Source organism: Doryrhamphus excisus, linkage group LG21 (genome assembly GCF_037039965.1).
Source record: "Doryrhamphus excisus strain RoL-2023G ecotype Guam linkage group LG21, RoL_Dexc_Guam_v1.1, whole genome shotgun sequence".
Taxonomy (NCBI): Eukaryota; Metazoa; Chordata; class Actinopteri; order Syngnathiformes; family Syngnathidae; genus Doryrhamphus; species Doryrhamphus excisus.
The window spans coordinates 5861387-5882721 of record NC_136377.1 but is presented as its reverse complement, the minus strand read 5'-3'; the positions used below and the strand labels follow the sequence as shown (position 1 = coordinate 5882721).

Genomic DNA, 21335 nt, shown 5'->3' with positions numbered 1-21335 from the left:
AATTAATATATGACATGTAAGTCAATTTAAGGGTAGCGAAGATCGATCAAGCAATATTTTTTATGTTGCAGATATTTTTGACAGATGCCCACACAGTTATTACTACCCTTAACCATACACTGATGGCAGGGAATCGGTAAGTAGGAGAGACATTTTACATCTAAGTGGCCATTAAAGGTTGAGTGGCAACCAAACACACGACAGCCATTCATCCACAGAAATCAAAACATGCCGTCAGGAGGGGGAAACATAGATTTTATCATCTTTAGACATTGATGCTTCACCACAGGTCTCGGGTGTAGACTTCGACTTTTTGATATGCATCACGGGGGTATTTCTATGCCAATGATTAGGATTTAATTATGCACTCAGTTATAGTATCTATGTCCAGCGATTATAATATATTATTATAATCTAATTGATTTATAATATATAAATTATATATATAATCATACATTAAAATAAAAATTAATTTATATATAACTATACATAATTATTTAATTTCTAAATATAATACATATAAATATATTAATTATACATACATATAAATAAAATATAAATATATATACACCTGATATAAATATATATAATTATATAATATATGATAAAAAGTATATATATATATACATATATTAAAATAAAAAAATATTTCATATATAATTATATATAATTATATATCAAATATAAATAAAAACATTTATTTATAAAAATAAAAAATATAAATATATTAATTATACATACATATAAATAAAATATAAATATATACACATAATATAAATATAATAATATATGATAATATATCATATTATATATAATAATATATGATAAAAAGTATATGTATATATAAAATTATATATTAAAATAAAAACAAATTATATATAATTATACATAATTATATATCAAACATACATACAAACACATTTATTTATAAATATAATAATATATTATTATACATACATATAAATAAAATATAAATATATACACATAATATAAATAATATAATAATATATGATAATATATCATATCATATATAATAATATATGATAAAAAGTATATGTATATATAAAATTATATATTAAAATAAAAACAAATTATATATAATTATACATAATTATATATCAAACATACATACAAACACATTTATTTATAAATATAATAATATATTATTATACATACATATAAATAAAATATAAATATATACACATAATATAAATAATATAATAATATAATATATGATAAAAAGTATATATATATATATATATTTAATCAGAAAAATCCGTCTCAACCCTAATAAATATCTAAACAATTGTGGGTTTTCTTTCTGCGCTGCAGTCCTAACAGCTGCCTCGCCTGTCCTTTGTTCTAATCCAAGCCATTGCGGTGCCTTTGGGTATAGTTCCACCACTCCTCCTCTAAGATCCAAAGGAGCAAATGCAATAATGCACTGTGCAATAGACTTGGGTTTCCTCCTCCCTAAAGCAACACTTAATGGCTTGCGATGTCTTTTGAGAGCTGCCTAAAATCCTCTCAACTAAATCCCCTGTATCAGATCATTACAGAGCCACGCTTTGAAACACTCGGTGCATTCAGTCTATTTTTTACAAATTATCAAGGCATTCACACACCTGATGAAGCTTGAATAGAGTATTCCCAGTTCATGTCATGTTTCTTTTCATCTCTTGTGGAAAGCAGCGTCTTCACGCGGTATTTATCGAATGTCACAGGGGTGCAATGTGATGATATGCATGAACACGTCACTAGTGGATCGTTATTAATTATCATCAAGTAAAATTATCAAACACGTGTCGCACTAACGTGCTTCAGATAGATTATATTTGACAATTTGAATTGTTAAACGAGTTTAAAATTACATAGAAATTTGTATTTCATTGGAATCCCACCCCCTCCCAAAAAATGAGGCTTTATTGCTGTACTTCGAATACTGTTTTATCATATTTGTTGGTTTCAATAATAACAAAAAGTTTAAACAAAAGGATCCCTGGAATAAGTTACATATCTTTCAGTGCTCAAAATTTGACTATGCACATTATTTTTTTGACACAGAATTGCCTATTAAATTAAATAATCATTTAATTATATTGAATATTTTATGTAGATTAACTCATTCGTTACCAAAGACATATTTATATGACTTTTTTAATACTTTTTTTTGCACAAAGGGTGATTCTACAATAGAACAGATCACAATTGGTGCCGTTTTAAGCCAAAAAAAAAAAAAAACAGCAATGTGGCAGAAAATGCATTTTATAAGACCTGTGGTCCTTCCTATTGAAATACATGCTACGCAACAACCAGGAAGTTAAAAGTCATTTTCCCATATTGCACATTTAGCCTCGTCTAAATGTGTACCTATGTATCAAACTCCAATACACATCTGAGCACTAACACTTGCCAAATGGGTCGGAAGAACCGCACTGCAAAAATATTTTCATGAAAATGTGCCTTCTAACCGAAAGGTTCTTAAGGTTCTTCTAAAATGTGCTTTTGTCTAAGTCTTTCGTTTGTCCGTCCTGATAGAAAATGTGTATATGTAAGTATCGGCAGTTGTGTTCATCTTGGTGGAAACCATGGTAACAGACAGAGAAGTTTGACAGTAACCTGGCAACTAGCTGAAATGCTTTTAGCTTAAAGGAAAAAGTAAACTTGTGGAGCATTATAATTACCAGGATTTTTTTTAATATATATATATATATACTATATAGCTCAGTCGTCTGCTTGGTATTTTATTCCGTTTGCAGTTTGATGGAGTTTTTAGATACACCACCCGCTCAAAAGTTTGTACACACGTGGTCATTCCATAGCTGGAGGAAGTGTATACAAACCTTTCACTGGTAGTGTAGGTGAGATAAGTTATTTCCATCATCTGCTATCCATTGTCCTGCGTATTTCTGGAGGCAAACCGTTTGAAAAGAGATTTAGAAGCACAGCTCAGGTCTACTTTTCCGCATTTCAGCAAACAGTTGGAATGGTTGTTGGTAATGGAAATATTTTTACACTAAGTAATAAGCTCATCCACATAATTCTGGGCTGATGTGTCACTTTTCTCAGAATATTCCCTAACTCTCAAAATCATGCAAAGGCAAACTATCGTCTTGTATTCCTTGTATTTCTTTTAAAAAAACCCAAATTTTAGGCTATTTTCCCATTGGACATAATGTAAATTGAATTCAAACATATTACCGTATTTTCTGGACTATAACTTGCTCTGGAGTATAAGTCGCACAAGCCCAAAAATGCGTAATTCAGTAGAAAAAAACATACATAAGTCACATTTTTTGTAGGTAATTTATTTTACAAATGTTTACTTTACTCAAAACTTTTCGCTCTATTCCTTGATGACTGTTTTCAGCTGAAAATTTCACGACTTGCAGCTTGTAGTCTGCAGAATATGATTTTCTTTTGGCGGGCATTTGTGTTCTGTTGTTCTAAGTTGTCTTTGTAAGCTAGGAATAGGAGATATCGGTACAAAAGTCTAGAGTGCCCTCTTGTGGCTGTCTGTGAAATTAGATATATATTTTTTTCATGTATAAGTCGCTCTGGAGTATAAGTCGCAGGAACAGCCAACCTATGAAAAAAAGTACAACTTATAGTCCGGAAAATACAGTATATAAAATAATGATAAGTGTTACATTGCAACAATAATTTCAGTGCATTATTGCACAAAAACTGAGGCAAATGTTTGCGAAAATATTTAACTAAAACCAAATCATACGAAAACCAAGACCTATGAAAACAAAGGTTTGACCTTGAAACCAAATTGTGGCGGAATGCGGGTTCCAATACCCTTGTGGACGATAATATATATGTGTTGAAATTATGATTTACCGTATTTTCCGGACTATAAGTCACACTTTTTTTTTCATAGGTTGGCTGTTCCTGCGACTTATACTCCAGAGCGACTTATAAATGAAAAAAGTGTTTATGTTACATAAACACTAGACACCTTTTCTGTTTATGTTTATTTTTCATGTAGCTGAATAACCATTGTGTTAGCATATCTTACACCTATTCAGCCTGTTCTCTATTCTTTTATTGTTAGAACTTGCCTTCCAAGAGGACGTAATGTCTGTTTTGGTTAAGTAGTTAAAATAAATTACCCGCAAAAATGCGACTTATACTCCAGTGTGACTTATGTATGTTTTTTTCTACCTAATTATGCATTTTTGGTCTTGTGCGACTTATACTCCGGAGCAACTTATAGTCCAGAAAATATGGTAATCGACTGAAAAAAGAATCGTGACCGTCTAAATACCGTATTTTCCGGACTATAAGTCACACTTTTTTTCATAGGTTGGCTGTTCCTGGGACTTATACTCCAGAGCGACTTGTGTATGTTTTTTGTCTACCTAATAATGCATTTTTGGCCTTGTGCGACTTATACTTCAGAGCGACTTGTAGTCCAGAAAATACAGTAAACCCGCAAAGAATGCGATTTATACTCCAGTCCGACTAATGTATGTTTTTTTCTAACTAATTATGCATTTGTTTTGGTCAAGTAGTTAAAATAAATTACCCGCAAAAAATGCGACTTATACTCCAGTGAGACTTATGTATGTTTTTTGTCTACCTAATTATGCGTTTTTGGCCTTGTGCGACTTATATCCGGAGCGACTTGTAGTCCAGAAAATACAGTAAAACTGCAAAAAATGCGATTTATACTCCAGTCCGACTAATGTATGTTTTTTTCTAACTAATTATGCATTTGTTTTGGTCAAGTAGTTAAAATAAATTACCCGCAAAAAATGCGACTTATACTCCAGTGTGACTTATGTATGTTTTATTTCTACCTAATTATGCATTTTTGGTCTTGTGCGACTTATACTCCAGAGCGACTTATAGTCCAGAAAATACGGTAATCGACTGAAAAAAGAATCGTGACCGTCTAAATACCGTATTTTCCGGACTATAAGTCACACTTTTTTTCATAGGTTGGCTGTTCCTGGGACTTATACTCCAGAGCGACTTGTGTATGTTTTTTGTTTACCTAATTATGCATTTTTGGCCTTGTGCGACTTATACTTCAGAGCGACTTGTAGTCCAGAAAATACAGTAAACCCGCAAAAAATGCGATTTATACTCCAGTCCGACTAATGTATGTTTTTTTCTAACTAATTATGCATTTGTTTTGGTCAAGTAGTTAAAATAAATTACCCGCAAAAAATGCGACTTATACTCCAGTGTGACTTATGTATGTTTTTTTTCTACCTAATTATGCATTTTTGGTCTTGTGCGACTTATACTCCAGAGTGACTTATAGTCCAGAAAATACGGTAATCGACTGAAAAAAGAATCGTGACCGTCTAAATACCGTATTTTCCGGACTATAAGTCACACTTTTTTTCATAGGTTGGCTGTTCCTGGGACTTATACTCCAGAGCGACTTGTGTGTTTTTTGTCTACCTAATTATGCATTTTTGGCCTTGTGCGACTTATACTTCAGAGTGACTTGTAGTCCAGAAAATACAGTAAAACTGCAAAAAAATGCGATTTATACTCCAGTCCGACTAATGTATGTTTTTTTCTAACTAATTATGCATTTGTTTTGGTCAAGTAGTTAAAATAAATTACCCGCAAAAAATGCGACTTATACTCCAGTGTGACTTATGTATGTTTTTTTTCTACCTAATTATGCATTTTTGGTCTTGTGCGACTTATACTCCAGAGTGACTTATAGTCCAGAAAATACGGTAATCGACTGAAAAAAGAATCGTGACCGTCTAAATACCGTATTTTCCGGACTATAAGTCACACTTTTTTTCATAGGTTGGCTGTTCCTGGGACTTATACTCCAGAGCGACTTGTGTATGTTTTTTGTCTACCTAATAATGCATTTTTGGCCTTGTGCGACTTATACTTCAGAGCGACTTGTAGTCCAGAAAATACAGTAAACCCGCAAAGAATGCGATTTATACTCCAGTCCGACTAATGTATGTTTTTTTCTAACTAATTATGCATTTGTTTTGGTCAAGTAGTTAAAATAAATTACCCGCAAAAAATGCGACTTATACTCCAGTGAGACTTATGTATGTTTTTTGTCTACCTAATTATGCGTTTTTGGCCTTGTGCGACTTATATCCGGAGCGACTTGTAGTCCAGAAAATACAGTAAAACTGCAAAAAATGCGATTTATACTCCAGTCCGACTAATGTATGTTTTTTTCTAACTAATTATGCATTTGTTTTGGTCAAGTAGTTAAAATAAATTACCCGCAAAAAATGCGACTTATACTCCAGTGTGACTTATGTATGTTTTATTTCTACCTAATTATGCATTTTTGGTCTTGTGCGACTTATACTCCAGAGCGACTTATAGTCCAGAAAATACGGTAATCGACTGAAAAAAGAATCGTGACCGTCTAAATACCGTATTTTCCGGACTATAAGTCACACTTTTTTTCATAGGTTGGCTGTTCCTGGGACTTATACTCCAGAGCGACTTGTGTATGTTTTTTGTTTACCTAATTATGCATTTTTGGCCTTGTGCGACTTATACTTCAGAGCGACTTGTAGTCCAGAAAATACAGTAAACCCGCAAAAAATGCGATTTATACTCCAGTCCGACTAATGTATGTTTTTTTCTAACTAATTATGCATTTGTTTTGGTCAAGTAGTTAAAATAAATTACCCGCAAAAAATGCGACTTATACTCCAGTGTGACTTATGTATGTTTTTTTTCTACCTAATTATGCATTTTTGGTCTTGTGCGACTTATACTCCAGAGTGACTTATAGTCCAGAAAATACGGTAATCGACTGAAAAAAGAATCGTGACCGTCTAAATACCGTATTTTCCGGACTATAAGTCACACTTTTTTTCATAGGTTGGCTGTTCCTGGGACTTATACTCCAGAGCGACTTGTGTGTTTTTTGTCTACCTAATTATGCATTTTTGGCCTTGTGCGACTTATACTTCAGAGTGACTTGTAGTCCAGAAAATACAGTAAAACTGCAAAAAAATGCGATTTATACTCCAGTCCGACTAATGTATGTTTTTTTCTAACTAATTATGCATTTGTTTTGGTCAAGTAGTTAAAATAAATTACCCGCAAAAAATGCGACTTATACTCCAGTGTGACTTATGTATGTTTTTTTTCTACCTAATTATGCATTTTTGGTCTTGTGCGACTTATACTCCAGAGTGACTTATAGTCCAGAAAATACGGTAATCGACTGAAAAAAGAATCGTGACCGTCTAAATACCGTATTTTCCGGACTATAAGTCACACTTTTTTTCATAGGTTGGCTGTTCCTGGGACTTATACTCCAGAGCGACTTGTGTATGTTTTTTGTCTACCTAATTATGCATTTTTGGCCTTGTGCGACTTATACTTCAGAGTGACTTGTAGTCCAGAAAATACAGTAAAACTGCAAAAAAATGCGATTTATACTCCAGTCCGACTAATGTATGTTTTTTTCTAACTAATTATGCATTTGTTTTGGTCAAGTAGTTAAAATAAATTACCCGCAAAAAATGCGACTTATACTCCAGTGTGACTTATGTATGTTTTTTTTCTACCTAATTATGCATTTTTGGTCTTGTGCGACTTATACTCCAGAGCAACTTATAGTCCAGAAAATACGGTAATCGACTGAAAAAAGAATCGTGACCGTCTAAATACCGTATTTTCCGGACTATAAGTCACACTTTTTTTCATAGGTTGGCTGTTCCTGGGACTTATACTCCAGAGCGACTTGTGTATGTTTTTTGTCTACCTAATAATGCATTTTTGGCCTTGTGCGACTTATACTTCAGAGCGACTTGTAGTCCAGAAAATACAGTAAACCCGCAAAAAATGCGATTTATACTCCAGTCTGACTAATGTATGTTTTTTTCTAACTAATCATGCATTTGTTTTGGTCAAGTAGTTAAAATAAATTACCCGCAAAAAATGCGACTTATACTCCAGTGTGACTTATGTATGTTTTTTTTCTACCTAATTATGCATTTTTGGTCTTGTGCGACTTATACTCCAGAGCAACTTATAGTCCAGAAAATACGGTAATCGACTGAAAAAAGAATCGTGACCGTCTAAATACCGTATTTTCCGGACTATAAGTCACACTTTTTTTCATAGGTTGGCTGTTCCTGGGACTTATACTCCAGAGCGACTTGTGTATGTTTTTTGTCTACCTAATAATGCATTTTTGGCCTTGTGCGACTTATACTTCAGAGCGACTTGTAGTCCAGAAAATACAGTAAACCCGCAAAAAATGCGATTTATACTCCAGTCTGACTAATGTATGTTTTTTTCTAACTAATCATGCATTTGTTTTGGTCAAGTAGTTAAAATAAATTACCCGCAAAAAATGCGACTTATACTCCAGTGTGACTTATGTATGTTTTTTTTCTACCTAATTATGCATTTTTGGTCTTGTGCGACTTATACTCCAGAGCAACTTATAGTCCAGAAAATACGGTAATCGACTGAAAAAAGAATCGTGACCGTCTAAATACCGTATTTTCCGGACTATAAGTCACACTTTTTTTCATAGGTTGGCTGTTCCTGGGACTTATACTCCAGAGCGACTTGTGTATGTTTTTTGTCTACCTAATAATGCATTTTTGGCCTTGTGCGACTTATACTTCAGAGCGACTTGTAGTCCAGAAAATACAGTAAACCCGCAAAAAATGCGATTTATACTCCAGTCTGACTAATGTATGTTTTTTTTCTAACTAATTATGCATTTGTTTTGGTCAAGTAGTTAAAATAAATTACCCGCAAAAAATGCGACTTATACTCCAGTGGGACTTATGTATGTTTTTTTTTCTACCTAATTATGCATTTTTGGCCTTGTGCGACTTATACTCCGGAGCGACTTGTAGTCCAGAAAATACAGTAAAACCGCACAAAATGCGATTTATACTCCAGTCCGACTAATGTATGTTTTTTTTCTAACTAACTATGCATTTTTGGCCTTGTGCGACTTATACTCCAACTTAAAATACGGTAAATTTCTGTCAGACAGTCACACTGTCATGACCTCCTCATGGCAAAGGCAAAAAATCTTTCTGTCTTACCAAGTAAGACACCCAGCTCATGTGTGTGAGTTCCTTCCTTGTGTATTGTCGGTAATTATAAATAAATAGTCCAAAAAAGATCAGTTATAAAAAAAAAAAAAAACACCCGCACATCTTAATTTGTTAATTCCAGACACACAGTGGCGAAGTTCGTGGAGGTTACATCAGTGAACTACTCATGAAGTAGTTCAAGAAATACATCCAAATTACTTCATATATTATATTATGTGTGGCATTTGATCCGGTTATGCCGCAACTATACGACTTTATTAATAATGAAAATGAACTGGTATATTCTGCAGCAATTAGTTAGCTGTGATTTTCTCCAGATGGCACGGGAATAATTCATGTGACGAATTCCGAGGGTCTAATTGAAACAGCATGAAAACAATACAACCCTTGCTGATCTGAAGACATTATTACATTTACCCTGGTTCTCGGTCTCGGTCTAAACCTACTTTGCAAACAACCACACAGAACTTTGAAATAAGCAGGTCCGTATAGCTTTGCGATGGTGTGGGTGGGGGGGGTTTGATTTATACCCGGTCTAGCACAGGAATGCAGCCTTGCACAAATACTTCTCTGCGACTGTGTAAAACAATTAAATCACAAAATTGTAGCTGCAGCATTAATGTTCGACCCCCGTGGGATTTGCTGTAACACATGAGCACTTCAGCAATTGTTTGAGTCTCGTGGGACATAAGCAGAAATGCTGTTACCAGTTATGCAGAACAGTCTACATGTATTATATTGTACTCTGAGTGTATGTCAACTTCTGACCGCAATTGGAAGTCAATTGTTTATATATTTACTTTTTTTTTTATTTATTTATTTTTGTTACAGGCACACATAAATTTGTAACAGAAGGAGAGCATCTGGAGTTGACAGCCATCACCAAAGAGCAGTCTGGATCGTACGAGTGCATCGCCTCTAATGACATCTCATCCCCTGATGTTCGGACAGTGCAGGTCACAGTCAACTGTAAGAATCACACACACTTCACTGTTTGACTGAGTGAATGTGAGTGTGAATGGTTGTTTGACTTTATATGTGCCCTGTGATTGGATGGCCACCAGTCCAGGGTGTACCCCGCCTCTCGGCCGCTGGGATAGGCCCCCCGTGACTCTCGTGAGGATAAGTGGTAGAAAATGAATGAATGAATGAATTACTGTTTTGTGGTTGCATACGGCCACAAAATATATTAATATTAATAGTCCAAAAATTATGGTACCATATCATGATATAGTATATATTGCATGATCATCGTTCACTCTGTGAAGTTGTGGAATTGCCTTACTTGTGACACGTATTTTCTTGCAGGCCATTCATACTGTCTGTCAAACATTTGCAGCATTTCTTGAAATGAAATTTCTTTATTTTTAGACTATTAGCCACTGGTTAATCCAGCACCCTTGTGAGGATAAGCGGTAGAAAATGAAATGATATGCAAATTACAAGTACTGTTTGGATTAAAGTTCCGAAAATCCGGTATTCACTTTAAGAAGACAAACTGAACTCAAATCTTGTTTTCATGTACCGTATTTTCCGGACTATAAGTCACACTTTTTTTCATAGGTTGGCTGTTCCTGCGACTTATACTCCAGAGCGACTTATAAATGAAAAAAGTGTTTATGTTACATAAACACTGGACACCTTTTCTGTTCATGTTTATTTTTTGTGTAGCTGAATAACCATTGTGTTTAACGTTACGTAGATGTAACGTCTGTTTTGGTCAAGTTGTTTGTAAAATAAATTACTCGCAAAAAATGTGACTTATACTCCAGTGGACGTATGTATGTTTTTTTTAGTCCAGAAAATACAGTCAATTTCTGCCAGACAGTCACACTGCCATGACCTCCTTATGGCAAAGGCAAAAAGGCTTTCTGTCTTTGAAGATGGGAGATTTATTAAACTACACAAGCAAGGCTTCTTCCAGTGTGCTGTTGCAGCTGGGTTTGATTGCAGTTTAATATGTTAAATTCCTTCAAAGATCCTGAGACACAAAAAAAAAGCAGGTGGTAGACCCGAACACATTTCACCTGCTAAGCCAGAAGATCCTATGGTTTACACCACACACTGATTCTCAAGCCAAATTAAACAGCCCGATAACAATATCTGCTTAAAGGGCTTAAAGATGGAGCTTGTGGACTATCCCTCTTCACTGAGGTGATGTCTGGGTTTTTTTTTTTTGTTTTTTTTCAGCAGGACGATGCTGCAACCTTCCACATAGCCAGCAGCTAAGTGTTGCCACTGTAAGACTCTCACATTTTTCTTGACTGCAGAAAATCCAAAGGCACACATGCAAAACTCATATAAGTGAAATAAAAAATGAAACACATCATTTTGGACAACCCTGATATAAATATTGCTTTATTGCGTTCTTTTTCAGTATGTGGAATCAAACTATGGAATGGATTGAGTAAGGAATTCAAACAATGCGCAACGATGAGCCAATTCAAGAAACAATACAAGCAGTTGATGTTTGCTAAATACAAGGATGAAGAGTCTTGAACCAGTCATGATGTGCTATATATATCACTATATTGACACTTACTATGGTACCCATTATGTCATTGGATGGTTATATCACCTCATACTTCGGTACGTGACAAAAAATCCAACAAATTAAAAAAAAATAATAAAATTGTATATAAAAATAAAAATAAAATAAAATAAAATAAAATAAAATAAAATAAAATAAAATAAAATAAAATAAAATAAAATAAAATAAAAATTAAAATAAAATACTTAAATAAAAAATAAAAATAACTTTAAGTTATTAATAAAAGTTAATACATTTTATTAGGAAAGCAGGAAGTGAACAAGGTAGGTTTTAATAAGCTTAGCTTCTTCCTACTCCTTTTGGACATGTGGAACTGTGAACTGATTATGTGATGCATTCAATTGTAATCTGTTGTTGTCTTGTATTTTATAGACCCGCCCTTAATTTCTAAGGCAAGGGGTACGGGTACTGCAGTTGGACAAAAAGGAGTCCTTCAATGCGAAGCCTCGGCTGTCCCCTATGCAAATTTTGAGTGGTACAAAGAAGATCGCAGGCAAGTTGTTCCACTGTTTAATCTGGCAGGATATATAATCCATAGTCACATGACCCAGTTTTTGTCAACAAAACTTCCAGTCGACTGTATATTGTCCGTGTGTGTCTTCCAGGATTTCCAATGGAATCAATGGGATTAAGATCGAAAATCAAGGCAAACAGTCGATGCTCATCTTTTTCAATGTTTCGGAAGAAGATTACGGAAACTACACGTGTGTTGCCATGAATACCATGGGGATCACTAATGCCAGCATAATTCTTTATGGTGAGTATGGTTATGTATACTTGAAAAAATGATGAAAAAATGATATTTAAACCGATACTTAACCAATACCAATGCATGGTATGGATCGTTGAAAACACCGGAGGACATCCTTGAGTTGGACACGAAAGTTCTTAAACTCCTCAACTCTTCACGGCCCGCGTTTCAAAATTCATTTACCGCTAAATGTAAATGTAACTAGCAACACCTGCTAGCTCGTCCTAATTAGCAGAGGTTAATAACCCCGTGGCCTCATTAATGGGCAATATAGATGAAGATGGGACCTGATATGGTGTAGATATGAGAGAGTTAATGATGCCTAATAAGATGCTCATTACTTTAGGGTTTAGTCACTGTCCTGCGCTCAGGAAATTGCGGTCCTGTTGACCTTAGACTTTTTTAGACTAGACTATTTAGACTAGACCTTAGACTAATTTACACAGACATTTATGTAAGTTTGTTTCTCGGTCAACACTGGACATTTTTTCCTCCCTTGAACTACTTTGGTACCCCCAAATTCTCTCCAAATATGACCGCCAATCAAACCCCCCATCTGCGGTCCCTTCTCAAAGTTTCTTTTGATTAAGGGCTACTTGACTTGACTTGACTTGACTTGACTTGACTTGATTCAAACAGTAGTACTTAAACATGGTAATCTGCTTTCCAAAAATTTAACCCGGAACCCAGATCCTAGAAGGGGGAGTCCCCCATCTGCGGTCCCTTCTCAAGGTTTCTTTTGATTAAGGGCTACTTGACTTGACTTGACTTGACTTGGCTTGATTTGACTTGATTTGACTTGACTTGATTCAAACAGTAGTACTTAAACATGGTAATCTGCTCTCCAAAAATTCAACCCGGATCCTAGAAGGGGGAGTCCCCAATCTGCGGTCCCTTCTCAAGGTTTCTTTTGGTTAAGGGCTACTTGACTTGACTTGACATGATTCAAACAGTAGTACTTAAACAGGGTAATCTGCTCTCCAAAAATTCAACTTGGAACCCGGATCCTAGAAGGGGGAGTCCCCCATCTGCGGCCCCTTCTCAATGTTTCTTTTGATTAAGTGCTACTTGACTTGACTTGCATTGACTTGATTCAAACAGTAGTACTTAAACATGGTAATCTGCTCTCCAAAAATTCAACTCGGAACCCGCATCCTAGAAGGGGGAGTCCCTCCATCTGCAGTCCCTTCTCAAGGTTTCTTTTGATTAAGGGCTACTTAACTTGACTTGGCTTGATTTGATTTGACTTGATTCAAACAGTAGTACTTAAACATAGTAATCTGCTCTCCAAAAATTCAACCCGGATCCTAGAAGGGGAAGTCCACAATCTGTGGTCCCTTCTCAATGTTTCTTTTGATTAAGGGCTACTTGACTTGACTTGGCTTGGCTTGACCTGACTTGACTTGATTCAAACAGTAGTACTTAAACATGGTAATCTGCTCTCCAAAAATTCAACCCGGAACCCAGATCCTAGAAGGGGGAGTCCCTCCATCTGCGGTCCCTTCTCAAGGTTTCTTTTGATTAAGGGCTACTTGACTTGACTTGGCTTGGCTTGACCTGACTTGACTTGATTCAAACAGTAGTACTTAAACATGGTAATCTGCTCTCCAAAAATTCAACCCGGAACCCGGATCCTAGAAGGGGGAGTCCCCGATCTGCGGTCCCTTCTCAAGGTTTCTTTTGATTAAGGGCTACTTGACTTGACTTGGCTTGATTTGACTTGACTTGACTCAAACAGTAGTACTTAAACATAGTAATCTGCTCTCCAAAAATTCAACCCGGATCCTAGAAGGGGGAGTCCACAATCTGTGGTCCCTTCTCAATGTTTCTTTTGATTAAGGGCTACTTGACTTGACTTGACTTGCATTGACTTGATTCAAACAGTAGTACTTAAACATGGTAATCTGCTCTCCAAAAATTCAACCCGGAACCCGGATCCTAGAAGGGGGAGTCCCCCATCTGCGGTCCCTTCTCAAGGTTTCTTTTGATTAAGGGCTACTTGACTTGACTTGGCTTGATTTAACTTGACTTGATTCAAACAGTAGTACTTAAACATCGTAATCTACTCTCCAAAAATTCAACCCGGAACCCAAATCCGAGAAGGGGGAGTCCCCCATCTGGGGTCCCTTCTCAAGGTTTCTTTTGATTGATTTAACTTGACTTGACTTGACTCAACTCAAGAAATTGGTCATGTTAATTGTGCCTCTTACTGCTATTTAGGTTGGTTGTTTTTATTACATTGTGTCTAATTGTCTTTCACTATTACTGACAATGTTTTATCATGGCCTAATGGTGGGACCCACCCCCCTCCCCAGGTCCCGGTGCAATGCATGATGTCAATGGGGCAGCTGTTTTACCCCGATTCTCCTTTTGCCCCCTGCTGATGGTGACCTTGCTGCTCTACCTGCTGAAGTTCTGACAACCTCCAAGCTTCACTCTGCATTGAACAGACAGTTTGCTCTGTAAAAAAAAAAAAAAGAATGAAAACTAGGAGTGCCCGTGATTCACCTTTTTGTTTTGAGGTCTTTTTTTTTTATAATTTCAATAGTTTTGTTTTTTTGTATTGGAATCTGCTCTCTCAAGGATGGGAGTCATCAGTCCAATGAAGGGAATCATGAACTAATTTTAATGCTGATAGAAGTACTGAGTTTGTGTATCCCCCAATTTTTTGTATGTGAAACGGGAAAAAAAAAAACACGAGTAATTGTTAATAGTTGACTGTTTCTTGCCTAATATTGGAGTGCACATTCTGATGATTATTGTGTAATGTCTATGTGTACAATGCAACTTAACTTTTTTTAAGTAAACGATGAAAGGGAAATGTGATTGTTGAATCTGACTGTATTTTTACAGTTGTATGCAAAACAGAATACGACATTCTTCATGATAAGCAGTTCTAAATGAAAACACAATGAATTCTCAGGCAAGTCCTACAACATAATGCATCGAAATTGTAATTCACATTAGACTTTAGAAACTGTACCAATCTATACAGAAGAAAAAAAAAAACCTGTTTGCTTTAGATGTTTTGTTCATGGTGTGTTTTCTCTCTGCAGGGGTGTGCATTGAAGATGTATGTATGTTTATTTGAGGTTATTTTGCATTGCAGCTGGTGTGATAAGTTGTCAAATAGTCCCATTCACACAGAATTCACAGTATGCAAACCGAACATAACAAAAGCAGAATTTTCTTTTGTTTCATATAAAAAAAAATAAGAGTGGTCACAAAAAAATGTTGATTGTTGTGAATCATACGCTATGAATGTTACAATCACCAGATTTAGGACACATTGTGAAAACTCGAATCATCTGAAGAAAAAAAAAAGTACTCCAAATCAGAAAATAAATAGCACAATAGCTTATACTATATCAATACAAACAATATAAAGCTTTTGATGAACTGGGTTAAATATGTTTTTTTCTGTAATAAAGGGACAAAGACACACTGAGATAGAGTTGTACACTCAAATACGCTCCTATTGGGCTTTTTTTTTTTTAAATCAAAAAAATTGCACTTTCAAGCCCAAAACAAGAATACAGTAGATCCCCGCTTTTCTGTAGGGATACATTAAGGACCACCGGTGAACGGCAAAAATCTACAAGTACCGTATTTTCCGGACTAGAAGTCGCTCCGGAGTATAAGTGAAAACAACAAAAATAACCAAATGCGGAAACGAAAGACGAATAAATTGTTGGTAAACGCGAGGTACCTCTGTAATGTGGAAGTGGTTTCAATAATGCCGATGTACGTGGAGTAGGCAAGTGATTCGACCATATATGAGCTTCACAGTTCATTTCAAGTCGTCCCGTCTCAAGACTTTTGTTTTTTTTCCAGTTTTTCCAGGAATGGGACTTAGATGAGAAGAAACTTGAAAATTCCTGTGGATATTTTGATGGGCATGCCACCCATTCTGAGAACCTCGGGCCCGGTGTCTGCTGTGCCACGCAATGCCATGTGTAGATTACACGAGGAATTTAGCAAAAAAGCTAACATGCTAACTGTTAGCATGCCCATAACAAGTGACAGTTGATCTAATTCTGTGAAAGCAGCTACCCTCAACAACTGGAAAAATCTACAAGTACCGTATTTTCCGGACTAGAAGTCGCTCCGGAGTATAAGTGAAAACAACAAAAATAACCAAAGGCGGAAACGAAAGACGAATAAATTGTTGGTAAACGCGAGGTACCTCTGTAATGTGGAAGTGGTTTCAATAATGCCGATGTACGTGGAGTAGGCAAGTGATTCGACCATATATGAGCTTCACAGTTCATTTCAAGTCGTCCCGTCTCGAGACTTTTGTTTTTTTCCAGTTTTTCCAGGAATGGGACTTAGATGAAAATTCCTGTGGATATTTTGATGGGCATGCCACCCATTCTGTGAACCTCGGGCCCGGTGTCTGCTGTGCCACGCAATGTCATGTGTAGATTACATGAGGAATTTAGCAAAAAAGCTAACATGCTAACTGTTAGCATGCCCATAACAAGTGACAGTTGATCTAATGCTGTGAAAGCAGCTACCCTCAACAACTGGAAAAATCTACAAGTTCCGTATTTTCCGGACTAGAAGTCGCTCCGGAGTATAAGTGAAAACAACAAAAATAACCAAAGGCGGAAACGAAAGACGAATAAATTGTTGGTAAACGCGAGGTACCTCTGTAATGTGGAAGTGGTTTCAATAATGCCGATGTACGTGGAGTAGGCAAGTGATTCGACCATATATGAGCTTCACAGTTCATTTCAAGTCGTCCCGTCTCGAGACTTTTGTTTTTTTCCAGTTTTTCCAGGAATGGGACTTAGATGAAAATTCCTGTGGATATTTTGATGGGCATGCCACCCATTCTGTGAACCTCGGGCCCGGTGTCTGCTGTGCCACGCAATGCCATGTGTAGATTACATGAGGAATTTAGCAAAAAAGCTAACATGCTAACTGTTAGCATGCCCATAACAAGTGACAGTTGATCTAATGCTGTGAAAGCAGCTACCCTCAACAACTGGAAAAATCTACAAGTACCGTATTTTCCGGTGTGGAAGTGGTTTCAATAATGCCGATGTACCTGGAGTAGGCAAGTGATTCAACCATGTATGAACTTCACGGTTCATTTCAAGTCGTCCCGTCTCGAGACTTTTGTTTTTTTCCAGTTTTTACTTACTTTTTACTTGAAAATTCCTGTGGAAATTTTGATGGGCATGCCACCCATGCCGTGAACCTCGGGCCCGGTGTCTGCCGTGCCACGCAATACCATGTGTAGATTACATGAGGAATTTAGAAAAAAAAGTTACCATGCTAACTGTTAGCATGCTAGCACGTTAGCATTGCAGAGCGTGCCCATAACAAGTGACAGTTGATCTAATGTTGTGAAAGCAGCTACCCTCAACAACTGGAATAGACTGGCTAGCTTTGGACACTCCCTACACAGTGCCTGACATAAATACGCTTGCTTTTAATTAATTAATATTTACAATAAATTATATAAGGTTAAGGTGTGCAGCTTTTTATACAATACTCCGCAGAATAAAATTATATCGTCTCATAATAATACATACCAAAAATATTTTAAGGTCCATATCACCCAACACATGTAATTATCCACCACTAATCAGAGTCGCGGTGTAGAAGAGTATGTGTGTATATATGTTTCCCTTTTGCATCTGAGGTGCGTTCAAGGCTCGTCGGACAAAGAATCAAACACATTTAAAGTATAAAAATATATACATGTAGTTATCCACCACTAATCAGAGTCGCGGTGTCGGAGAGTATGTGTGTATATATGTTTAAATTTTGTGTCTGAGGTGCGTTCAAGGCCCGTCGGGCAAAAAATCTCAAAGCTTGACTAAAAAAAAAACACACATTAAGATGTAAAAATGGTCAACTTTTTTAAACACAATGGTGCATGTATGCTGTACATTTTACCTCTATTAAATATGTGAAAATTTTACAATAAATTTTTTTTTTGGACCAAATATACGCAAATTTTTGGGGGCCACGAATGTGTGGGGATCCACTGTATTCTTCGAGTAATCAAATAATCGTGAATGAATGTACTATCTACCCAGTCTACATGCTTTTCCACTTTCCTGAATGCGCATTTTGTGCATGTTTAACCCAATTTGACCCAAATTGTTTTGAATTATTTTGTTGTTTTTTTGCTACATTTTCATGCTACATCTTTTGCGCATTGGACACAAATTAATTTAGCTGAGATGGTGTTTCATGATGCAATGTTATGATACCGTCCACACCTTCAAGTTAGTGTGTTAAGGTCGAAAACTGGTGCATTTGGGAATGTTTTCTTGTCATAATGTTTTCCGTGTCACCAGACATGGACATCCAGACAGCAGTTCGGGTTGGATGTGGTGCTTTTGTCTTAAAGAGCAGGTCAATTAGAATTAAACTAGGTTAATATTGTTATCAAATGAGAACCGGTACTGGCATTAACTTAAAAGTTTTTATACATATGGTAACATCAACAATGAGCTTATTTATTTTAATTTGTGTATGTACTCAGACTATGCTGTTTTATCATCCTTAATGCATAACTCTGATTTTTTGTTTTCATTTTTTTTTTTACCTTTTTCAGAGGAGGAGCACTTTTATGGCTTAATTGCTAAACACCTGTACGTTTAATGACATTGCTGGAGCTTACAATAGTCACTATTGTGGTATATTGTCATTGTATCATTTTATTGAAAATTGTCCATAAACGTGTTAAGTGGGAACTCAAGTCGCCTCATATTTGTTCTGATACAGAATTTCTGTTCTTGGCAGTATTTATGTTTGTTTATGTTTGTTGGCTTTTACCATAAATTCCATAAGCCGCTACTTTTTTTTTTTTGTTTAACGTTGAACTCTGCGGCTTAATACGGCAGTGTTGCTAATCTACGGCTAAATTGTAATCACTGTACATCTCATATATACATCAGAACTACTAATTATTTAAATACTTGCCACTTGCGAGTCAGTGATGAAGCGGTAGCTCTGTATTTGGCAGGCGCTAATCAAGAGCCCATTGCAATACGCAGGAAATCAGCATGCATAACAGTAACATAGTCTGACTCATAGTGGCATCCCATCCGAGAACAACACAAAATTCATCACACAACAACTGAACTATACAAACACGTACCAATGCAAGTTTAATAGTTGAAAAGTATTTTTTTGATGCGCTGCATTGACGTCAGCCTCCCTCTCTCATTTGGCAGTAATGCATTACAATTAGATGTTAAAATAGCTGCTGTTTGCCATTTTAAACTCATATCGGTACTTGTAAGATATATTTTTCAGGTACCTTTTAAGTGTTAAGTTGCTGTGTGGTGAGTTTATTTATTATTATTATTTTTTTGATAGCTCATGAATGGCTCCTGTCAAATAAAGAGCTCCCTGGTCCTGTAGGCCGCAACAACAAATTTTATGACATGGACATGTGTGGCTTATACACTGGAATTGATGGTACTTTATCTAAACAGTGTACTGTATGTACCAGTAATTAAATGTCAGAACTTGACACATTCAAGCTGTGTATTTGGGTAAGTAAATGTGCCCCCACCTAATAGAATTACTGAGCAGGGTGCTGTAGACTATTTTTGAGCTATCCACACCTAACATTACAGTAATCCTCAAATGAATGAATTAATTCAATGCGGACTGTTAGAATTCTAAGCATAAAATAGTGTGTGTGTGTTAAATATATATTCTGGCCCCCCGGACAATTTTGTCAAGTCAACGCGGCCCACGAGTCAAAACATTTGCCCACTCTGTTCTAATACAACAAGCTGTTTTTTTTTCACTTGTAGAATTTTTCCAACACTTTTCTGCTGCTCTCTGCGGCTGGAGAACTAGTTCGTGCTTTTGTGACCTCAGGGCTGGATTACGCTAACGCTTTACTAGCTGGTTGCTGAAGCAAGTAAGTAAACACCCCGCAGGCTGGTCCAAAATCCTGCAGTATGAGTTTTAACAGAACAATTACAAGATTGTCCCAATAATATTCATTCATTCATTCATTTTCTACCGCTTTTCCTCACGAGGGTCGCTGGGGGTGCTGGAGCCTATCCCAGCTGTCTTCGGGCTGCGAGAGGCGGGGTACACCCTGAACTGGTCGCTAGCCAATCACAGGGCACATATTCACACTCACATTCATACCTATGGACAATTTCTCCGACCTGTGAGATCTGCGCGCTAACCACTCGACCGCCGTGCAACCCAGTAATAAAATTATTTTTCATATTTAAAAAATTCAATAAAAATATATAAACTAATAGAAATCAAAATACATTTAAATTAATATTTTAAGTAATTTTTAAAATTATGATATATATAATGTCAGTGTTTTTGTACATTTATTTTTTGGCAATATTCATTAATTAATTCATTCATTTTCTACCGCTTATCCTCACAAGGGTCCAATCACAGAGCACATATAGACAAACAACCATTCACACTCACATTCATACCTATGGACAATTTGGAGTCGCTAATTAACCTAGCATGTTGTTGGAACGTGGGAGGAAACCGGAGTACATCTCCACACAAAGATGGACGAGGGTGAAATTGAACCCTTGTCTCCTAGTCTGCGTGCTAACCACTCGACCGCTGTGCAGCCCTCACAATGATATTTAGAATTTTCTCTTCACCAATAAGGTACTACACAAAATAGTCGTGTCTGAGGGCGTGCTCATACTAGGGTGGCGCTTCTCCAATATAAGCCCCCCCCCCCTGTGAGGGAAGGTTCAGTATCAGTGTCTTCATGCGCTGCCTGCATGCATAGTATCACTGAAATATACACAAGCCTCCAGCTAGGTGGTAGCAGAAGATGTCAGAGACAAGAAACACGAGTTTAAACCGTGGGCCACTATTCCTCTTTTGGTGTGGAAGTGGAAGAAGCCGTCGAGGGTCTGACTCCTATATTAGAAATAAAATAGAAAGTGAAACCCAAATGATGCTCACACATTTGCACGTGTAGTAAAGACGTGTCATGGAATTTCTACTA

The 21335-nt window shown here is 36.3% G+C and overlaps 1 protein-coding gene across 2 annotated transcripts in view; it reads left to right on the top strand.

The window, feature by feature from the left end:
• opcml (opioid binding protein/cell adhesion molecule-like) overlaps window positions 1–17377 on the top strand; it is a 169461-nt gene extending 152084 nt beyond the window's left edge. For both annotated transcript variants that reach the window (XM_058087476.2, XM_058087475.2), the window contains 4 exons: window positions 9882–10019; window positions 11974–12094; window positions 12207–12358; window positions 14668–17377. In XM_058087476.2, coding sequence (XP_057943459.2) covers window positions 9882–10019; window positions 11974–12094; window positions 12207–12358; window positions 14668–14771 — 515 coding nt within the window. In that variant the 3' untranslated portion in view covers window positions 14772–17377. The remainder of the gene's footprint in view (window positions 1–9881; window positions 10020–11973; window positions 12095–12206; window positions 12359–14667) is intronic.
• The last annotated feature ends 3958 nt before the right edge of the window (window positions 17378–21335 follow it).